Consider the following 20303-nt stretch of genomic DNA (forward strand, 5'->3'; position numbering starts at 1 on the left):
GCCATGTGTCACATTTTGGGGGCTGAGAGTGCAATAATGGCATGTGCATGTTTTTCCCTTTTCTGGTTGATTAAAACAGAATTTTCAGCTCAACAAACTACACCTTTTTTTTGAAGTTGTGACTTCTGTAACATTTAGAACCTGTATTTGTTTGTCAAGTGATGGAAAATAATATATAATAATATCTAGTAACATGACAAAAGTGGAGTTCATTTATAACCAAGGCACCGAACTATCCTGAAATACAGAAAAAACTATTTTTTTTAATAGCCATAAAACCAGTTACTTGGCAGTGTTATGTTGTGGACAGAGGGAAATGTAAGTCATTCTCTAAAATCTCCCATGAATGTATAGGTGTTTGCTTTGCTATTATTGCTCCTCTAGCTTTAAAATGTAGAGGCTGCTTATTTTGATACTGCAAGTATTTCTTTGCAGTTTTTCATGAACTGTTTTCCTGATGTACAGATATTAGCTCTGCATGTACACTGCATGCAATACTGCTGCAGAATTCTTTATTCTTGCCATGTGTGAGATTCTGTTCCCTTTAACTGTATAAAATACATATCTGTAGTTCAAAGTAAACTTAAATGATTTATCTGTACCTCACCATTGTTTCTTGGTGTACAGACAAGTCTAACACAAGTTTAATACGAGCTTCATGGGGATATCAAAGCTTTCCAAAATGCAAGGAGCTGTCTTCCTGATGTAACAGGTTTCAAAACAGAGATGTGGGGAAAGCAGATCAAGAAGCAAAACCTGAATAATTCAGGGTAGCTTGCTTCTATGTTTACAATCAAATTGTACACAGTTACCAAAATATCTTTCAATTTTAGGCTGAGTAAGGGGAAGCTCTTGTACTTGAATTTCACCTCACTAACTTTAAATGTAATGAACACAAGCTCTTCGTGAATGAAAATTGAGCCATGAGTGAGTAAGGTGATTTTTAATAAAGACCTTGCAAAGAATTTTTGCCAAGATGCTTATCTTATGTAAATATTAATTAAAACTCTAAATCAGTTCAATGCTATATGCTTATACTGATAAGAGATACCTTGAAAGTACTGGGGTTTGTTGGGTATCACAGATTTTTTTTTTCCCTGAAACATTACACGTCCCTGTTTATGGGACCCTTGCTGCTCTTAAATGAAATACTAAGTTCCTACCAAATGTCTGTTTAATTTATCTACTTTCTTCCCCATTTAATGTTAACAGGACTTCACATTTCTTAATTCATTTTACTCTTCCTACCCATGTCAGCAAGTGATGGCATAATGCAGTAGTCATTTTGTCTTCACACTCTGTTCCTGACAACGTAACACCATTATGAAAGTAAGACAGAAATAAGCAGGACAAAACTTAGATATAGGGTCTGTGGCTCCATAATAAGGCTTTAGATATGTGACATTGGTTATAATTACCACAAAATCAGATTGGGTAAATGAGATGTTTTAGGAAACTCAGATTTCACTTGTTAAGTATGTAAGCAGGTCAATTATTTTCAATTGCTATATATTACTCATAAACACTGCATGAAATTTGAGCTACATGAATGGAATTTAATTAAACAAGTAATATATTTGAGCTCTCTGTTTTCTTGTATTTTTTTTAAGCTTCTGAAATTTAGCTTGTTTTTTTCTAGCCTGCTGGTTGAATACCTGTTTTTAAACGAATTTGCCATCTTAGGTCTTCAGAAGGTTCCTTTGTACATGTTGAGAATATTCATGCCATGTACTCATTTAATAGATAAACAATAAAACAGATGATGGATATCTTGCATCATGTTAGTAGAAAGATCACAGATCAGCCCCAAAATCTCTAAATTTCTAGTTCTGGCCTCGAGCAACCAAGCCCCTGGGCCGTGTCTCACGTATCTGTGAGACTTTGGGGTTCAGAGTGTTTGCTGGGGGCTCTCATCTCAGACTGGTGTGTTCTGCTGGATTTCAGTTTCATTTCAGGGGAATTGTATCTTCATGTTTTGAAATGAAGTAGCAGACACAGAAGCATATTTTGGTAGTATTTCTGAGGAGCACTGATTCTGACTAACATTGAAATTTCCTGTTACAGAGGTTAGAAGCTGACTGGTGTGAGATTAAACTTCTCAATTAACATAAATACAGCCTGCAGCTACAGCAGCATCTGTTTAGCAAGCACTCTGCTAAGAATTAATTAGTTATGGGGATGCACAGGCCAAAATACTTTTTTAGAAGGCATGAGACACTGGAAGTTGAAAGTGCAGTGGTTAAATCATGATACATGTTTCTGGGTCAGGACAGATTGGCATTTCTACTTGCCCTTGCGTGCCACAGAGATAACAGCTTCCCATGATGGCACACCAAAGGGGAACAACATGCAGGCTTGGTTCCTGGTGGATAGTGAGAGAGCAAGGGAAAATAGACAGGAAAATAATATAGGAAGCACTGGTAGGTTCCACTCAAAGTGTGGACTGTTAAAGATAAACTATCTTCCTAGATAGGAAGAGAAGAGATATACAAAAGCAGAAGGGATATACTCTAAACATCAAGTTTACCTTCAAACCCACTGGTGTGTATGCATAAGTCTAAGAAAGAGATGGGGTATATTTTATAATTATCCTGAATGAATGATTGTTTGTTTTCTGCTTCTTTTTTGCTTTTTGTGTCAAAGAACTTAAGCTGATCTCAAGAGTCAGTAAAAAAGTTTCATGGAGTCATTTCTGTATTCAAAAACAATTTCTAGATTCTTCATGAAGCATTAGAGAAGCTACTTTCTTTTATACTCTTGATCCAAACAAACCCTTTGCATTTCTACCTGGTAATGCAATGAAACATCTCCCTGTCTTCTCCCAGTGTTGCATGAAGATTGATTAATAGATGCCAATACATTACATCCACTACCTGGAGTAATTTAAAATGGATTCTAACAGAAAGTTTACTTTATCTTGTGTTCCATGGAATTGATAGTACAAGTGACTGGAAAGGAATTCTTATGATTTGGAACAGTGAGTGTTTTCTGTCACTCAGAGTAATAACTATAGATAAATAGGAGGTACTAAAAGGAAAATATTAGAAACTAAGTTTTCAAAGACACAGTTATTTGCTATTTCATTCTTATGCTATGTGCTATTAGACTGTGTCATTTAAGCCACAGAGCATAGCATTTACCTCCATGTCAAAAATTTCCACTCTTATTTCTTTGTTAATTAGCTGACTGGTTCTGAAAGAAAGCTCTCTGTTGTTCAAGTCAAACTGTCAGGGACTGTTAATGTGAGAAATTCAGCTCTTCTCCCAGGGCATCATAAAGGAGAAATCTGAGGTTTGTGTTGATGTTTTCTAGTGATTGTTTTCATTCTGTCAAACTTGTTTTGGTCATAGTTCAAAGTTAAAAAAAACTTTTCCCAAGTGCTCAGGATTTTAAAAAGCTGAGGTGAAGTTTACTTGGTGATATTGGGGGAGCTAGGAGACACCTTTCTTGTATGTCTGGCACAATTCAGAATATGAATAATTCTGTTTCTTGCCTTTGAAACTTTCCAATTTTCAGACTGGAAAGAGATCTTGGATTGCTTTGGGTGACATTTTGGCTTCTGATTTGCAAAAAAATCAGTTATATTGTGTTAGATTTTGTGTTTGTTGTTTTTTGGGTTTTTTTTTTTTTGCTATAGTACTTCATTAATCAATGAATGCCTAGAAAGCCATCTAAGGGGTCACTGAAAAGGGAGTGGGAGATAAGAATAAGAAAAATCTCTCTCTATTTAAATGTGTTAGATCCATTTTGTCTAAAAGATGCTACATCAGCAGCATTGGTCCCTTTCTTCCCTAACTGACTGAGCAGAAAGGTTAATAGAGCAGAAGGGAATGAAATGCTTTCGGAGACTGCAAAATTACTGTAGTGAGAAACAACACTAGATTTGAAGCCTTCAGCATTTCTGCTGTATAATCTAGCTCATCTTTTTCTGATTTTGGAGATTTTTGCCTTTTGGCTTTTAAAGAGGTAATTTTGACAAGCTTTTAGCTATAGTAGAAGTATGTTTATTTTTCAGTAGACACAGGACTCTGGTAAATGAAATTAACTGAGCTTTTTGGTTTTAGAAATGCCTTTCTAAAATGAATTTTCTAGCTTTTCACCCGAGATCTGCTTTATCAGTTTATCTCTGTAATACTATCCAAAGAAAAAGTAAATTATTGGCCCTGTCAGCAAAACCTAAGTTTGTTTCTCAGCAACTAATCATGTTGATGACTGATTTTGGCAGACTGGTAGAGTTTGTAGAAATCCCATGAGCAGTAGCACAGAATTAATCTCCTGGGTTGTTGTTTTCAATTTTTTTTCATTTTCATCCTAGCAGTGTAATTAGATTACTCACTTCTCTTTACTGAGAAGACCACACAAGTTTTTTGTTTTATTTTGTACAACTTTGCTGATATCATAAAAAAAAGAATTACTACAGTCTTATCTACAAGACTTGTAGATAAGATAATTCTGTGGATTTATGTAGTTCATATTCTACATATTAACCAGATCATCCATTGCTGGTATTGGCTGTAATGAGGACGGACAGCTGAATATTAAAATTCAGCAGTCAGCATATTCCAGTGTTTGAGTCCTACTTTGCCCACCTTGAGATTCATTTCAGGATCATAACAACACGGACCAATTCCTTACTCTCTAGAGAGCAAGGGAATGAAAAACTCAGTCTGTGAAAACTAGCATCTTCCAGGTTGTGCTTTAAACTCAGTCTTGGGGTTCACCAAGAGACTCATGAAGTTTCCCCAAAGGCTGTAAAAGTTGGTCATGGACACTTAATCAGTAGCAGTCACAACATACACTATGTACAACTCTGTTCTGATGCCAACTGAACATTGGGCTGTTGATTTTTTCCCCAATTATCTGAAATATCTAAAATAACACTCTAGTTTAGTGCACAACAGTCATTAACCAAGATAAATGTTCTCACCTAATGAAAATGGCTTGTATATTCTTTTCAATCATTCTAAACACAGATGAGTTTTAAAAGCAAAATTACTCTTGGTCATAAAGACATCTCTCAGCATAATATAATCCAAATTTAATGTGATAATTGAGAGTTTTATATGGTACTGCATTTTAGTAATGATATTATTGCTCATTAAAGATAATGATATAAATTAACACAAAAGCAGCGAAGCAGATATATTGTCAATACTAAAAGGTTCCTACCTATATTAGCCTGCTGTGAATGACTAAACACAAAGATATTTTGTAGGGCAAATCTATATGTTACAATCACTGACTTGGAGAAAACAATACTAAAAAGCAGCAATGTAATTTAACATTTTCAAATGAGCAACTGATTTTCTACTGTTTTGATTTTACTGAATGTGTTAGTTTGAATATCAAAGTTCAGGCTTTGAGTGTGGTATTAAAGTGAACACTGCCATCAATGTGAAGTCTATAGTGGCTGCAAACCTCAGGGATCAGGGTTCTGCAGTCCCAAGAGTTGCTCAAATGAGGCAGAGTCCCTGCAGAAAAGAGCCTGGTATTTGGTATTCCATTTATCCTTAGGTGTGACTGCATCCACATACAAAAACATGGTAGAATTGTCATTGATTCTTGATAAATAAATGTTCAAGAATCACCTAATATTTTGCAAGCTGGTTTGTTGGGTTCCCCACCTGCCCCTTCTCAAGGTGCAATATTTGTGCCCATTTGCCCAGAGGCATAGACACAGATTGGCTTGAAACACCTTGCAATTATTTAGCTCAGAGGCAATTCAGAATATGGTGTCAAAGAAAATATTATTCTGTCTTTAAATAATGTCCTGCAAGTGTCTAGACAGTCTGTGAAAAGCTGTGGTTCTGGAAGTATTTCAGACTTACAGTTCTCATGTCTGTGAAAGAACGTGGTCCCAGAAATGCTGTCTGATCTGTCACTGGGGTTGGGAAGAGGGAGCTCTGTGTTCCAGGTTCCCACAGAGGAGTAGCCAGACAGGATTGCTGCTGCATGGTTCTGCAGAGGAGATGAACAATGGTCACATTCTGCAGTCTGGGCATTAGAATTAGGAAGACAACAATACAACACTATGTGAAGCAATATGCTTATAATTAAGTCTGCATGTTTTCAGGGTGGAGGAGGGAGATAATTTCATGACACTCAAGTGGAGCATGCTTCTGTGAAAGAGAACAAATAGGACATGCTTGTGGGTTGGTGTTTTTTTTTTTTCTCCAAATGTTTTTTCAAAGAGGTCACCAGCCAGCATTGCTGAGGCAAGAGTTAAAAAACTGATGTCACAGAGCCTGATAGTAAATAACATGAAATGTCCTTTTTTTAATTGTGTAGTGATGAATGTCATAAAATTTATTTCCTGACATAAAATGTTATAACAGATTGTGATGGAATACATGAATATACCAAACTGAACATTGTATATTAATTCAATATAGGCAGGAGGTTGTTGCTTCTTAAACAAATACAGAGGTCCTGTTTCTTTGCCTGCAACTGCCAAAACTCCTTTGCAGCCAAAGGAATTTTCCCCAGTTCTGCTGCTGCTGCTGCAGACCAAACGAGAGTCACTGGAGTGGAATCTGAACCACTACACGTTTGAACACCCCAAGGTTCAGAAGTGTCTGAGGCATCTTTGTGTGCACATTTGTGTGCAACTTAGATTAAGATACGTTAGTGCTCAGAATGGAGAAAGAGATGACTAGTTCTGAGCTTCTCTACTCATGGCTTTGATGTGCTTGAAGCCATCTTCCTAGCATAAATTGGGACCATGCTATCATAATTTGTACCAGCAATCCCAAAGACTTGGAGAGCAGCTGGGAGTCAGTGGCTCACAGGGACATAGTGGCAGCCAGAAATGGGATGTAGGAACAATTCCCCTTTGGTCAGGGGATTTGAGGAACTTTTAAACTGTACCACCATAGTTCTATATCCCTTCCATGCAACACTGCATCACTTCAGACTGGTTAATCTCAGTATAGAGTTAGTATGATTGTATTGTGCTATGGCCTAGACTGCTGCAGAAGATTTGGGTCCAGTTTTGGCTTTATTGCTATTCTGAGAGAAAATCCAGCACAGGATCCTTAAAGCTTCATTCTGATTCACGAGGTACAGCTTTTCTGCTCGAATGTGTTCCAGGGATTTCTTCACCTAGTATCTACCCTTCAGAAACAACCCTTGACTTTGAAAGTAATAAGGTAATTATTTCCCATATTAAATCAGAAAAAAATAATCCTTTTTTTCTTCAAGGTTATGTTAGTAATGAGGGATAATGCAAAAAGCTGTGCTTTGCCAGTTTGAATCAAAAGTAGCTTTCCTTCTCTCTGTGTAGGTTTTTCAAAGATAATACACATAGTTTTATAGAGGTATTCTCTCTATAATGTGTAATTTGGAACCAAAATTCTAGTCTTTAACTGTCCAAGTGCTGAATGCCCCTGAGCTGTCCCATCTTGCTGGAATTCTCTGTGTTGATGGATCAAACTTCAAGGTCTTTTTTCTTGGTTCTCTTGTACCAAGTAGGAAAGCTCCCACCAAATGTATACCTAGGCACAGCTGTTTAGTACTTCTAAATATTTAATTTGATGTTGGTGCTGCCTTTTTTCTCCTTCATCCCTTTTAACTCTGTAAGTAAGAGCTGGCAAGATTTGGCTCAGTTATTCTGTAATTACAAGGCTTTAAATCTCTTTTCTTTGAATTTTACTGAGGCAAAACAAATACTCATTGACGTCAGCAGGAGCTTATAGGAATAAGGAAAGACAGAAAACTGCACAGTTCTGCAGCTGTAGCTCTGTCTAAAAGACATGTAACTTAATAGATATCTCCAGTAGCTAAGGGAGGACTCAGAGTCAGAATTTGCCTGTAGCATCAGTTTTATTCCTTTGACATTTTTCTTGTCTTGGATCTGGTTTTAGTCTTGCTACCATGGCAACATCCAGTGAGGCTAAAAGGTATTCCAGAGAAAAGGTCTCTCCATGCTGACAGGCAGCAGAAGGGAATAGAGGCCAGAGCTGCTGTTTGCAGCTGTGAATAGGAAAGGGAGAATGAGAGGGGTTGTAAACATACTTTCTATTTGCATGTATGCAGGCAAACCCATTGGTGGAAAAGTTCAGCATAAATATATATATATATATATTTAGTATATAAATACATATAAATATAAATATATATGGTATATATAAATATAAAATATAAATATAATATAAATATATAACATAAATAATAAATATAAATATATAATATATAATATATATAAATATATATATTCAGTAATAAAATTTGAGTTGGATAAAATAATTTTTATTTCAGATGAATACTAGCAGGATGACATGACATGTTAGCTTCACAGCAAAAATGAGGTGCCATGACCCAAGTGATTTTTCTCTTCCTGTGTCTAAAATACTCCATCGTTGCTCACTAAAAACATATAACAATACTAACTTCTTAACACTTGAGCAGTTGATTCTGATTGTATCCATGTTTTCCCCATGCACTTGTTTTTCTGTAGGAGTTTATGAAAATCAGTTCCCAGATACCCTGAATTTGATGTGTCTTATTGCATATGCTCGGTGCTCATTTTCTGCGTGTTAAGAGCTGGCTGTATTCACCATGGGCAGGAATAGAGCCTACTCAATATCCTGTAAATATTATGCTTCTTTTCCATCTGTCTTGCAAGATGCTGCATACCCTCAGCTTCGAGGAGAACAGAGTTTGAGAGGTCTCTTTAGGATTAGTGATGTAGGTAAGAGAATCAATCTGGGAAGGAGAGGATAATCCAGGCCAATTGCAGATGTGGGTTTATCAGCCTCCCATATGCCCAGCTCCTATGCAAACAGACAACTGGAGGATTCTGTCACAAAAATACTCAGTTAAATGTCAGTTAAATACTAAAAGCACTTTTGTGCTAGGTATTCTGCTACACAGTGCAAGGAGAATATTTCTGTCGTGAATACGCATCCCTGCCAGGGAAGTGTGCTGTGGTCAGTACAGGTTATTCTTGTGCTCTCAAGTGAAATAATCCCTGACAGGACAGGATAGTTTTGTCCAAATAACTGCATCTGTAGTGAGGTAATTGTCAGTAATAACATCCAAGCAAAAAACCTTTTCTACAAAATCTTATACAGACGGCTTTTCCTGATAAAGGAAAATACTATAAATTGAAAAAAAAACAAAAAAACAACAAAAAAAAGCAGCTTTAAAAAAAATGTCATATTTCCCAGGAAATATTACAGCACTAAATTGTGTTGCATAAACATGAAAGACATTTCAAGCTTAGTGAGGAGTAAACTTGCCAGCAAAAAAACCCAATAGGACTGAATTTTTAGGACACAGATATTATTGCAAAGGGTCCCTGTGACTGCTTACCATGTGTATGTCACAGGATATCCAGGGAGCCCATGTCCTGTCCTCCTAGCTCAAGCTATGTTAAGAGGGCTGTGGCAAATATAAGCTGAAAGGGAGATTTACTTTTGTTCTCCCATGCCCTTATCCCCAGAAAAATCTGCATGGATTAATGCACCAGTTCATGTTCCTGGGAGCTGACAGCAAGCTAACAAACTGTCACCCTTGGTTTGTTGGGTGTCCTCCTTTCCACAGACCAGAGCTAAACAGACATATTCCAGAAGACAGAGACTACATAATTTTTCTTCCTATGGAGATGTGTTCAGTTTTAAAAGCCATTTATGCCAGTGACATGAAAGAAAACTCTTCTGGTCTGAGAACAGCATCTGCAATCATAATGCAGCTCACAGTCCGTATTAAAGACAAGGTAGATTTGTAAAAGACCACAGCAGTGATTCTGATAATAAAAATCATGTTGCCTCATGGCACTAATGAAAGCTGTAGTATTAAAGCTTTGTTTATCCAGTATCTCAGCTAGAACAGACTGCAGTATGCATCTTTTTTTTCAGTACCACATATCAACGATGCTTAAATAAATATTATTGATATTAGTGTCTGTAATACTAATAGGCTCGTTGCAATAGGGGCTGTTGTGAACAGCAACAGAACAGAACCAGTCCTAGAGTGAAAAATGGGCAAGTTTTTAATTCAGATTATTCTTTCCTATAGCTGAATAAGATTTGCATCATTACCTGCGACACTTGGGTTGCCAAAGTAACCTTGACTAGCCAGCTGATGTTTGCTTACTGCATGACACTGTCACCATGGAGATCCTGTCCATGTGATTTTGCAGACATGATGCAGTTGCAGGCTCCTCTGACACACAGCAGTGAGCGAGAGATAAATTAATTATTGGTAAGGAATGCTCTTGTAGAGAGCTCTTCTCTCTGTCAGAGAGAGCCTGCAGAGAACTAACGCAGAAGCTAAACTGCTTATTGGTTTAGGGCAATAGGAGGAAGCTCTCCTGGCTTTCACAAAGAAAATACTGAGTTCTCTTAAAGGAAGGTTCATGCTTGGCCTACATTGAAGGAGTGGTCAGAAAGTGCTGACCTGCCTAAAAGCCATGTTTGAAGCATAGTATTTATTTACAGAACATATGTTTGGCTAATTGAAGCCCATTGAATACTATGAGTATCCCTCTATCACCTGAGACTTCCCTTGTCCCAGTACCTGCTCATCTCACTCACATGCAACCCAGTGATGTCAGGGAAGATTCACCAGGGGAAGAGGGTGTGAAATTTGGAATGGGAATTGAAATTTGTTCATTTACACAGAATATTCCATATTTCCTTTGAAAAGTAGTTTTCATGCTATGCACTTTCCTTTCCAGCATCTGTGTTGGAAACATCCCTTTTTTCTCCTGATATTTTTTGGAGAACAGAAGTAAGAGAGTCTCAGGATAGATCTATTTTGACATTACAAAATGCTTTGTTCTATTACATTTGAAATTGGCTGTGCAATGACAGGTGCTGTTACTATTTCTGTGTGCTTCCATTGTTCCTGTCTGAAGGTGAGGGACTTTTCCTTTATTTGGGTGCTCATCACATTTTTGACAACACATTTTGATACAGCATTAGAATGATCAGTGAGCTTTAGATATTACACAGATAACTGAACTAATTTCACTTCTGGCTTGGATTAAATTTGTAACCTTGGTTATGAAAAAGGGGGACAAAGGGTTCCCTTATTGTAAGCAGAATTTCTTTCACATACCTCAGAGAAACCCAGTCAGCAGAGGGCCCCAAAAAAGAAAGTACAGAGTCATCTGCCACCATGCCATAAACTTGCCTTAGCTCAGAGCAAGAGGGTAAAAAAGTTGTCTGCAAAAATGAAACTGTAATCTTGATATGGCACTTTGTGCAACAAACTGCATTCAGCCTCATGGAGTTAAAAGAATATCTTCTGTTGCAGTAGTGTCTTTCAATTCCTTTTTTTTACATGAAGTAAATGTGGAACTTGACTAAAATAATAAATTTATAAAATTCATTATATTACTGAGCTGAGCAGCTTCATAGGATGATGAAAGCATTATGTTTCCACTTTTCCATTAGGACATTTTTCCATGCCATAATGCCTTCATTGTTTTCTCTACTAAACATCCATAATATTAACATGGGCCTAAAGCCCCCAATGTGTTATATTGGCATAGCAAGCAGTTTCATGTTCCAACTTTGCAATCTCTTATTTTACTCCTGAGATTGCCAAAAGAAGAGCCAAATACAGATACAGATCATTATGTTTAAAATAATATCCAAAGAGTTGAAAATAGCATTCCATTTTTAGGCAGGCTGCATTTATCTTTCACGCCATGAAATCTTTCAATAGATAAATAATAGTTCTCTTTTTAACTTTCCCTGTATCCATAAAGCAGTGCATCAGTTAACACTGTTGGTTAAGTTAAGTGGCTCAGCTCAGTTTTGGAAAGATTTGAGGCTTCAGAAGATGTGCTTATTTAAAACCAAATAAGAATACAATAACCAAAGTTCTTGAAACTTCTGAAGAGTACCCCAAGAGAGACATTACGGTGGTGGTAGAGAGGATTCAGTACAACAGTCATACTTAATACTTGCAGAGTATTAATAATACTTCACAGCTAACCTGAAACCTCTCAGAACATTCTTTGACCAGTAACACAAAGGCTTTTCTGCCCTTACCTTACCTCTTAACCCGGGATTATTGACAGTAATTATTGCTCTTCTCAGTATGCTACGCAATACAGATGGACAGAAATGGCTCTGATCCAAGAGAAACTCTGAGATCCTGACCATAATGTCCCCTAGGCAAATATCCTTGCATCAAGGCTTTTCCACAACAGTCTTTCTTTGCCAGCTTTGTTTTTGTTTTCTTTTGTTTAATCCTATGTATGTATCAGGACTCTTTAGAGGAATTCTTTTGGTGGCATTGGTAGTGTAACACCTTTATATTGTTAACACAGCTCAATGGTTCTATACTTTCCCTAGTAAGATCTATATATTTTATATTCTTTGCCTCTCTGCTCGGGGCCAGCAGACTGGTATGAGGAAGAGGCTTGTAGAAGGCTCAGAAAATCTGTAGCACTTAGGCATTTAAGATGGAAAATAAGAATTTGAGTACATAGCTTTTGTCTTTCTAAACCATATTTTTGTTTTACAGGTGACCTCATTACTGCATAGGTTGTCTTAATTTCCAGATTCACTGTCATTGCTGAAAAATGTTTCAATGGGGATACATGGTAACATATCCATGACTGTAGCATTTGTAGAGCTGAAAGAGATAGGAGAAATATCAGTTCAAATTTGTTTCTCCAATTATAAAAGCATATTCCCTGAAACAATTGCAAATTGTCTCAACCTGAGCTAGAAAGGTTCTTTTCCTGTGTGTGTTACCATGTGCTACTACACTGAACAGAGAGAGGAAAATGATTCCACTCTACAGTATCCTTACAACCTGTTAGTCAAACTAAAATACAAAACCCTTTTGATTCTTGCCACTGGAAGGTATACTTCTTTTGAATCAAAGTCACTTTGGAGAACCTCTAGTGAACTCCAGGATGTCCACATGCCTGACATGCTGATTTTCACCAAGTGCAGAATGATTTGCTGTCTTCATTGGTAATGTGCAAAAGCTCCATAGCACACTGTGCAGAAGGCAGAATATACACAGCACTTCAATGTTTGCATGACAAAGTAAATGCTTTTATATAGTCTTCATAGAACAACTTAAGCCTTAACCATACTTGCATAGAAAAGAGTTTTTAATGCTTTCTGCCCTCTGTAGAATAAGAGAAAATGGTTTTAACATTCAGGTGCCTTGGGAAACAAGTAGTTGAAGTCTTGGTTGAATAAGTGGACTGTTAGCAGCCATAAACATAAAAAGTACTCATAAAATAGGTCATGGTCTCTTAATTCAGACACAGTATGCTGAATGGCATTGCATTAGTACAGAATTTGACTAACTGGATAGGTAACTTGCAAATAACACTAAAATACATCTGTTACATCAGCTCTTCAAACTTTTTAGACATTTCTTTTTTAATGTGTTGCAATAGCTCCATCTGGATTCCATAGACACCATTATATATTTTATTGTTCCCTTTGCCTCTGCCTGCTGTTTGCATTTGCAAGCTACTTACAAGTGTCCTGGAAACAACTCCTGAGCCTTTTCTCCAGAGCCTTAAATCTGATACTGTGCTTGTGAAAAATGCAGAGAAAGCACATTTTCTCAAATTTGCCTTGCTAAATATGATACGGTCCAAATGAAAATAAATGTTGCACACCCTGCTTTCCACATGATATTCTGGTAATAAATTTCAATGGATGGGCAAGTGTGGCTGTTGGTTTCTTGTAGGCTCCTGAAAGTTTGATTTGGCTAATAAATAAAAGTAATAAAAAATTCAGACAGCTTCTTCACAGTCGTGAAAGAATAATTGTCTTTAGTGCAGAACAAGTCTTACAGGATAGCTAGGTATTGTTTATGTTTAAGGCAACTTCATAATAATTATTGTGATTTTGTGGACTCCACTTCAAGGTCAGCTTTCTGTTCAGTGAGATTCATAAAAATATGTTTTTCAAGGTTGATTTACAGTTATGGCTTAAGTTAGAAAGTCATTGTGTTTTGCAGTGCAATTTTTCTTTTGTTCCAACAGATTTTTTTAAGTTCAGTATTTACTAATTGAGGGAACCACTTGGCAAAATTAAGGTTATAATATAGAGTTCAGTGCACTCAGCTTTCAAAAGGCCAACAGATGGTAAAGATGTTTTGTACCCAGCATCTGTTAAATTTAATTGGAAGTTGAAAGCTCTATGCACTTAGTATCTTTAAAAAATCTCATACCTCCTCCTGTAGTAGACATTTGGTAATTATCTCAGGTGTCTAGACCTCAGTTTGGGTTTTTAAATGTACTGTAGGGGACCCACCTGCTCCCAAGTCAGCATATTGTTTCAAACTTCTATGCCATTATTCTAAAAGTATTCAATAAAACTATGTCACAGATGGTAGATCCTATTAACATAAACTCTGTCTTGTCTCAACATAGCCTGTTATGCCAGCAGAAAATAGTGTGATGGGGATATGAAACAGCTTTTATGTGTACATTTTGAGTTCCTGAAGTTTCCCACCATGAAAGTGAGGAAACTCTTGACATCTTCCAATTTCCAGTGATTTAATAGTGATCTGCATGCTGCACATTGAACATTCAGGGTAATGCACTCACAATTTCAGTCGTCAGCACTGAGCTCTCATGAGTTCTGAAACTTCATACATCAAAGTAAGCTCCTCTCAAGTGCAGTAGGAAGAAGAGGTTTTTGTTTCTTATGTGTGCTAATTGCAGCCAGCTGTTAAATGTCCAGCCACAGTGCTATCTGTAGGACACTACTTACTTAAAATGGAAAAAAAAAAAAAATAGTACTTGCCACTGGAGTGAGAACACAGTACTGCATTAATCACAGCCACTGCCTGGATTCAGCATTGCCTCTATTAATAAAGTAAAATAAACTAATAGAAAAATATTATAGGTCAATTAAAAAAAACATTTCATGGTTTCAGTTAGAGTAGGGCTTCTTGATAAATATTCTGCAAAGAGAAAATCAAATGAACAACCTGTAATGATTAATTCCCTTAGCCTCAGCTAACCATTACTTTTATAGTGCATTAACATAATGTATGTGTTACTCTTCAGAAACTGTCACTGAGACTCACATCCCATTTTGGCAAACAAATGCAAAAATCATGCCTTAAAAACTCACTAAAAAAATGTTTAACTACTAATTTGTTTCAAGCAGCTGTTTGAATGCCCTTGCACATAGCACACCTGAAATGTGTTGTTGGATTTAGAATGAGGAATTCAGGTCTCTCTTGGTGTTTTTCTGGACATTATCAATATGTTATCTTTCTTTCAGGTGAAGGAGGCCATGCAGAGAATCCATGACCGGGGAAATATTGGAAAACTAATTCTGGATGTGGAGAAAGCACCCACTCCCCTGGTGAGTGCCAAGTGCTCCATATCTGGTGTACAGTCACACAAGTTAAAGCATGGCAATTACTTTTGGAGATGTGTCCCTTACAGTTTTTTTACTATTGTTTTCTCCTAAATCCATAGCACCTAAGTGCAACCAATAAATTATGTATTTAACCCCAAGTGAAGTATATTTGTAATTCCTAGAGTCCTAGCAGTTAATTTTCTAAACTGAGTGGTTATCTGCCTCTCCAAAAATGTGTCTGCAAGTCTTAGATCAGGGTAAACTGGCCACATCTCTTTCTGTCCCTGTGATGGAAAACAAGTAGACATTCCACATAATACAAAAATCCTGTATGAATAAATGAGTTGTACAGAAAAAGACACAATATTACTTCGAGGTACAAATGTTGAAGTGCTTTCTGATTCTCATACGAAAGTCAAATATACCTCTGGTGGGAATTTTTTAGTGTGTTTTGTTTTTTTTTTAAGAAAAGATAAAGTATAATATCTAAATACATCCTTCTAGAAATGTTCTGAAGGAAGATAGTTGTGGTAGAACTTTGGTCTACAGGATTTGGAGAACTTAACAAGGTACTGAAACATTTCAGAGAGCAGCAGTAAATGAGAGCCATGCTCATATGTAGGAAAGGGCAGTAAAGAAGATAAGGAAAAACTGATTTCACATCAATCCTGATGTATGTTTGAAAGAACAGAACCTAGAATTACAGTTAAGCTCTTTTTGCACTTACTCCAAACTTGTCCCCAAATCTTGCATAAAATTACTGCAAGCAAAATGGAGGCTTTTGGAACCTCACATGTGGAAACTAGTGTTATTTTGTAGCTGAATTGCATCTTAAAACTGTAAACAAGAATACATAACACATCATTAATACATTTATTCCATGTGTTCTCTTAATATTATATATTCACAATAGGTTCTGGTTAGAAGGTGAGAACACATTTGATACACTTTCATTAAAAACTCTTTTTTAACTTCCCATGTGAAAAAAGCATGATGTGTTCCTTAAATACTCCTGAAGTACAAATTACTGCAAATTGCTTACTACTTGTACAGGCATCTTCCATAAAATTTGGAAATGCAGTTTCTCCTTATTCCTTTATGATCCAAGATTTGCACTTTGTCACGGATATATTCTGCTAGCATCTATATATCTACTGTTCATGATGTTTCATTGTTTTTTAATATGAAACAGTTGTTCTGTGAGTTTTCATGACTCATGTGGGACCAGGTACCATCCATTAGTTGGCATTAAAGAATAGAGCTCCCTGTTTCTGGAAGAGAAGGTACAGAAGGAGTCGTAAACCAGAGGTCTCACACATTCTGTACTTCCTACACAGCTCTATTGCTTATCTGGAAGCCTAATGTCAGTTTGCTGTATGTGCACAGATCAGGGTCTGCTTGTGCAACTGGCCTACAAAGCAGTGTTCTGTTAGGTAATTCAGCTGTAAGCCAGGAGGGAACATCTTATAATTCTGGCTGGAAGGGATGTAGTGCCAGCAAGCTTTGCACAGGCAGAGTGTTTATTTTCATGTTGCAGCCATGGCTTTTGTTTTTAAAGTCACTTTGTCAAATTAATCAAACAGAAATAAGAATGAGTAAAACAACATGAAAGGTGCTCTGATGTCCTTCATCTTCTGTCCTGCAGATGGCCAATGACAGCACAGAGACAAGTGAGGCTGGAGAAGAGGAGGAAGACCATGAAGGGGACAATGAAAATAAAGAGCGCATGCCCTTCATCCAGTAACAGCCGGAGGTGGTGGAAGCAGAGAGGTTGATGGAGTAGAAGGGAACAAGGCTGGGAGATCTATTCTGTGCATCAGTGAACAAATGCTGTAGTACAGTGTGTGTTGTATTTGTCTGCAGTCAGCTGAGCTATGAGCTGTTGATAATTGTTGTTTTGAACTCAAGTGCCATTCTCATCCAGTGCAGTATTATGAAATTTCCTGTGTAATACCCAGTTTCCCTGTAGGAGTCCCATGTATTTTTCTGTTTCAGTTTAAAAGCCTTATTAACTTACTGTGTAATTTTAGATGGGCATCTTTCCCATGCAAATTCCATAAAATTCCATAAATTCCATTTTGCATAAAGTTGTCTGGGCTTTTTTTGCAAGTTGGAAGTAGTAACAAAAAAGAATTCCCCACTTGCTGTTTGGAAGATTCTAGTAACTGGAGGGAGGATTTTAAATTGGTGAGTTTTCAGTGTTTAAACGGATTATTTTTTTAATGAGGCACAGATAAATGTTGCAAAAAATGTGAGTTTTCAGTTTCCTCGGTCATGCATTATCATTTGATAAGCAATCTTCATTTTCAAAAATACCTCATTTAGAATTGTAGAATCTGAAATTCTGCAAGAAATCATTAATTGAGAGACTTTGATTGGTTATTGTATAATCACATTAGTCATCAGCACCAGTAATTAAACATTCAAAGTACCAACTGTCATGCTTTCCTGTTGTTCTGAGCTATCACCAGTACATTACAGGCAAAAAAAAAGGTCAATGAGACACTCTTTAGACTCAAAATTTTAATGGCCTGTAGCAATTAGCATTGTTATTGGCAGACCAACAACTCATCTCTGTCCAAAATCCAAGCCAATTTTACATTTCTTTTGAAGATTGTATTGGTGAGGATCACTGATGAGTATGTGGAAAGAAATTTGTTGATGGAGTTTACTGGTCTGAAGTCACTAATGTGTTGATCAACTATCAAGCCAGAGCTGAACTCCTACAGAAGTTAAACCCATTAAAAATGAGTTCTAGGCCTTAATCCCATCAGAAATTATGCACCGGGATAACTTTAGGTGAGTAGTTCTTTCAAAAGCTCTGCTCCACATGTACATTTCTGTTTGTAATTTTTTACCAGGATCAAGTAGTCAAAGACCAAGCTAGTCTTATCTACCTCCCACTAGTGGAAACTATATCTAAACATGACAAAAGTCAGTATTTTTTCCATGTTTTTCACCTATCTAAGCAGCAGCTACTCAGGTGCTCAATTGTCTTCTTAAAACAACATTTTGAAATGGCTGCAATCACCTACAGTAGAAATGCTAAAGGAATTACAGAGACCTTGTATAATGCCATGTATCTTTGAATTAATATATTTTTTTCAAAATAAAGTGTTTCCCCTGGCATGACTAGTTGTTCACCTAAATCTGTAAGTATCCTGGAGTGATAGAAGTTAAAAACTGATACAGAGAAGTGGAGATGGAGGGCGTCTCAGGCTTCTGTCAATGTGAAAGGTCCTGTGGGTCTGGATGACTTCTTTGTGTGGCTTTAGAAGATTGTCTCTTTTTTTTTGTCTGTCTGTTTCATCTTGCTGCCTGAGTATTAATGTCCATCTCTTTCCACTATTACAAAGTTGCTGTTCTAATACCAGATTAACTGTGCAGAATGCTCGTTTTGAAAGAGTTTCCCTTGGGTTAAACAAATTAAAAAATAACGAGAAGAAGAAACTGTGGAGAAAAATGTCAAGAAAGCCTTTGAAATATTAATCAAACCAGAACTTCAGTTTTCTCTAGATGTTGATGCAGAACTTCACTATAGCTGAGTTTCTTTTCAAGCTAGACTTGTGTACATGTCCAGTGCCATGAGGCCCAAACTGGGACTTTATACACAGAAAAAATACTATATATTCAGTGACAGTTTTCCATGTATTGGGCTTGCCAATTGGGCTTTTAAGAAAGGTCATTAAGTTTTCATGACTCATAAGCTGACAATGGCAGGAAACATGCCCAATTTTGTTTTTGCAGTTAGTGTAATGATGTTGTCCTGCAACAAATCTTAACATAACTAGGAATTTTGATTTGACGCCAAAGTGAGCAATATTGCTGGTGATCTTTGAGCTGGCAGTAAAGTGGCATTCTCAAGGCCTTAAATTAGTAGGGCAAGCAGAATAGCAAATCCGTTCTTCTGTTCTAAACTGCAGTATGGTTTGCTCTACAGTTAAATGACCCTTCAAGAAAAATAAAGATAGGTGATCTTGGTCATGGCCACAGACACCGTAAGGACAACAATCAAATGAAATAATTTTGGCTAACTCTTCCTGGGTTTCTTAGCAGGGTGAAAATACTCTTCATGCTAATTCATACCAATTTAGGGCCAATTTCTGATCAGTAGAGTATCAGGTAATCACAGTGAGTACAAAGGAATATTTCTGGATGAGTATTACCATCAGCAAGCTAAACTCTCCTCTGTGTTTTACTGGTATTAGGATGGCATATCTGAAGGTTACTATTGAAATGATTTGAAATTTTTCAGGTACCTGTTCTGGGAGCAGGATTTGTGCTATCAGAATTTGGCCCTCAAGCCCTAAATACTTTTTAGAGTACCACAAGCAGTAGTATTGCCTCTGAAGTGGTAGAGGGCACGCTATACAAAATGATGATGCTGAGACTTGTTACTGACCAAGTCTTAGCACAGTAGATATAAAGGTTTGTGCTTACTACTGACAGTGTTGTTTAAACAACTCTTAAGACAATTGGATAGTTTCTTCAAGTGAAACAAATTATTTCTCAATTTGCCTTAAAGGAACTGTGAAAGCTTCTCTTTAACTTAAGCCTAATTGAAGTGAACTGAAACACTGTTTAATTGTATTTGTTGCTTTAGAGCTTTTGTTATATTGTGCCTACAAAGCAAATTATGTTTACATAAAAGTATAAATAAAATATTGAGCATAGCATTACCCTTGGTTTACATGTTTTATTCTAATATTATAGTCACACTAGGGATCTGTCTTGAAAGTTTGAGGGCTTATTTTCCATTCTGGTCACTGAAGGATATATAAAGATTTGTTTTTATTATAGAATACATCAAGGTTTTTAAAATGGCTGAGTGTGCTACTTTACAGAACATTAGTACATTAGTTAGGTAGAAAACGCTGAATATTACACTCTAAGAAATTAAAAACCTTATATAAGTACCTTATATAAGAATTAGCAGTTTAGGAATGTGTATTTTGATATGAATAGAAACCAGTTTCCAGTATTTTAGCGGTCACATTG

General features: G+C 36.7%; 1 protein-coding gene across 1 annotated transcript in view; it reads left to right on the forward strand.

The window, feature by feature from the left end:
- The window catches only part of VAT1L (vesicle amine transport 1 like), a 45876-nt gene extending 28489 nt beyond the window's left edge, over window positions 1-17387 (forward strand). Inside the window, exons 8-9 of the mRNA XM_030457757.1 lie at window positions 15225-15308; window positions 16951-17387. Of these exons, the coding sequence (XP_030313617.1) occupies window positions 15225-15308; window positions 16951-17049 (183 nt within the window). The 3' untranslated portion in view covers window positions 17050-17387. The remainder of the gene's footprint in view (window positions 1-15224; window positions 15309-16950) is intronic.
- Window positions 17388-20303: the final 2916 nt, after the last annotated feature.

This window comes from Calypte anna, chromosome 11 (assembly GCF_003957555.1).
Source record: "Calypte anna isolate BGI_N300 chromosome 11, bCalAnn1_v1.p, whole genome shotgun sequence".
NCBI lineage: Eukaryota > Metazoa > Chordata > Aves > Apodiformes > Trochilidae > Calypte > Calypte anna.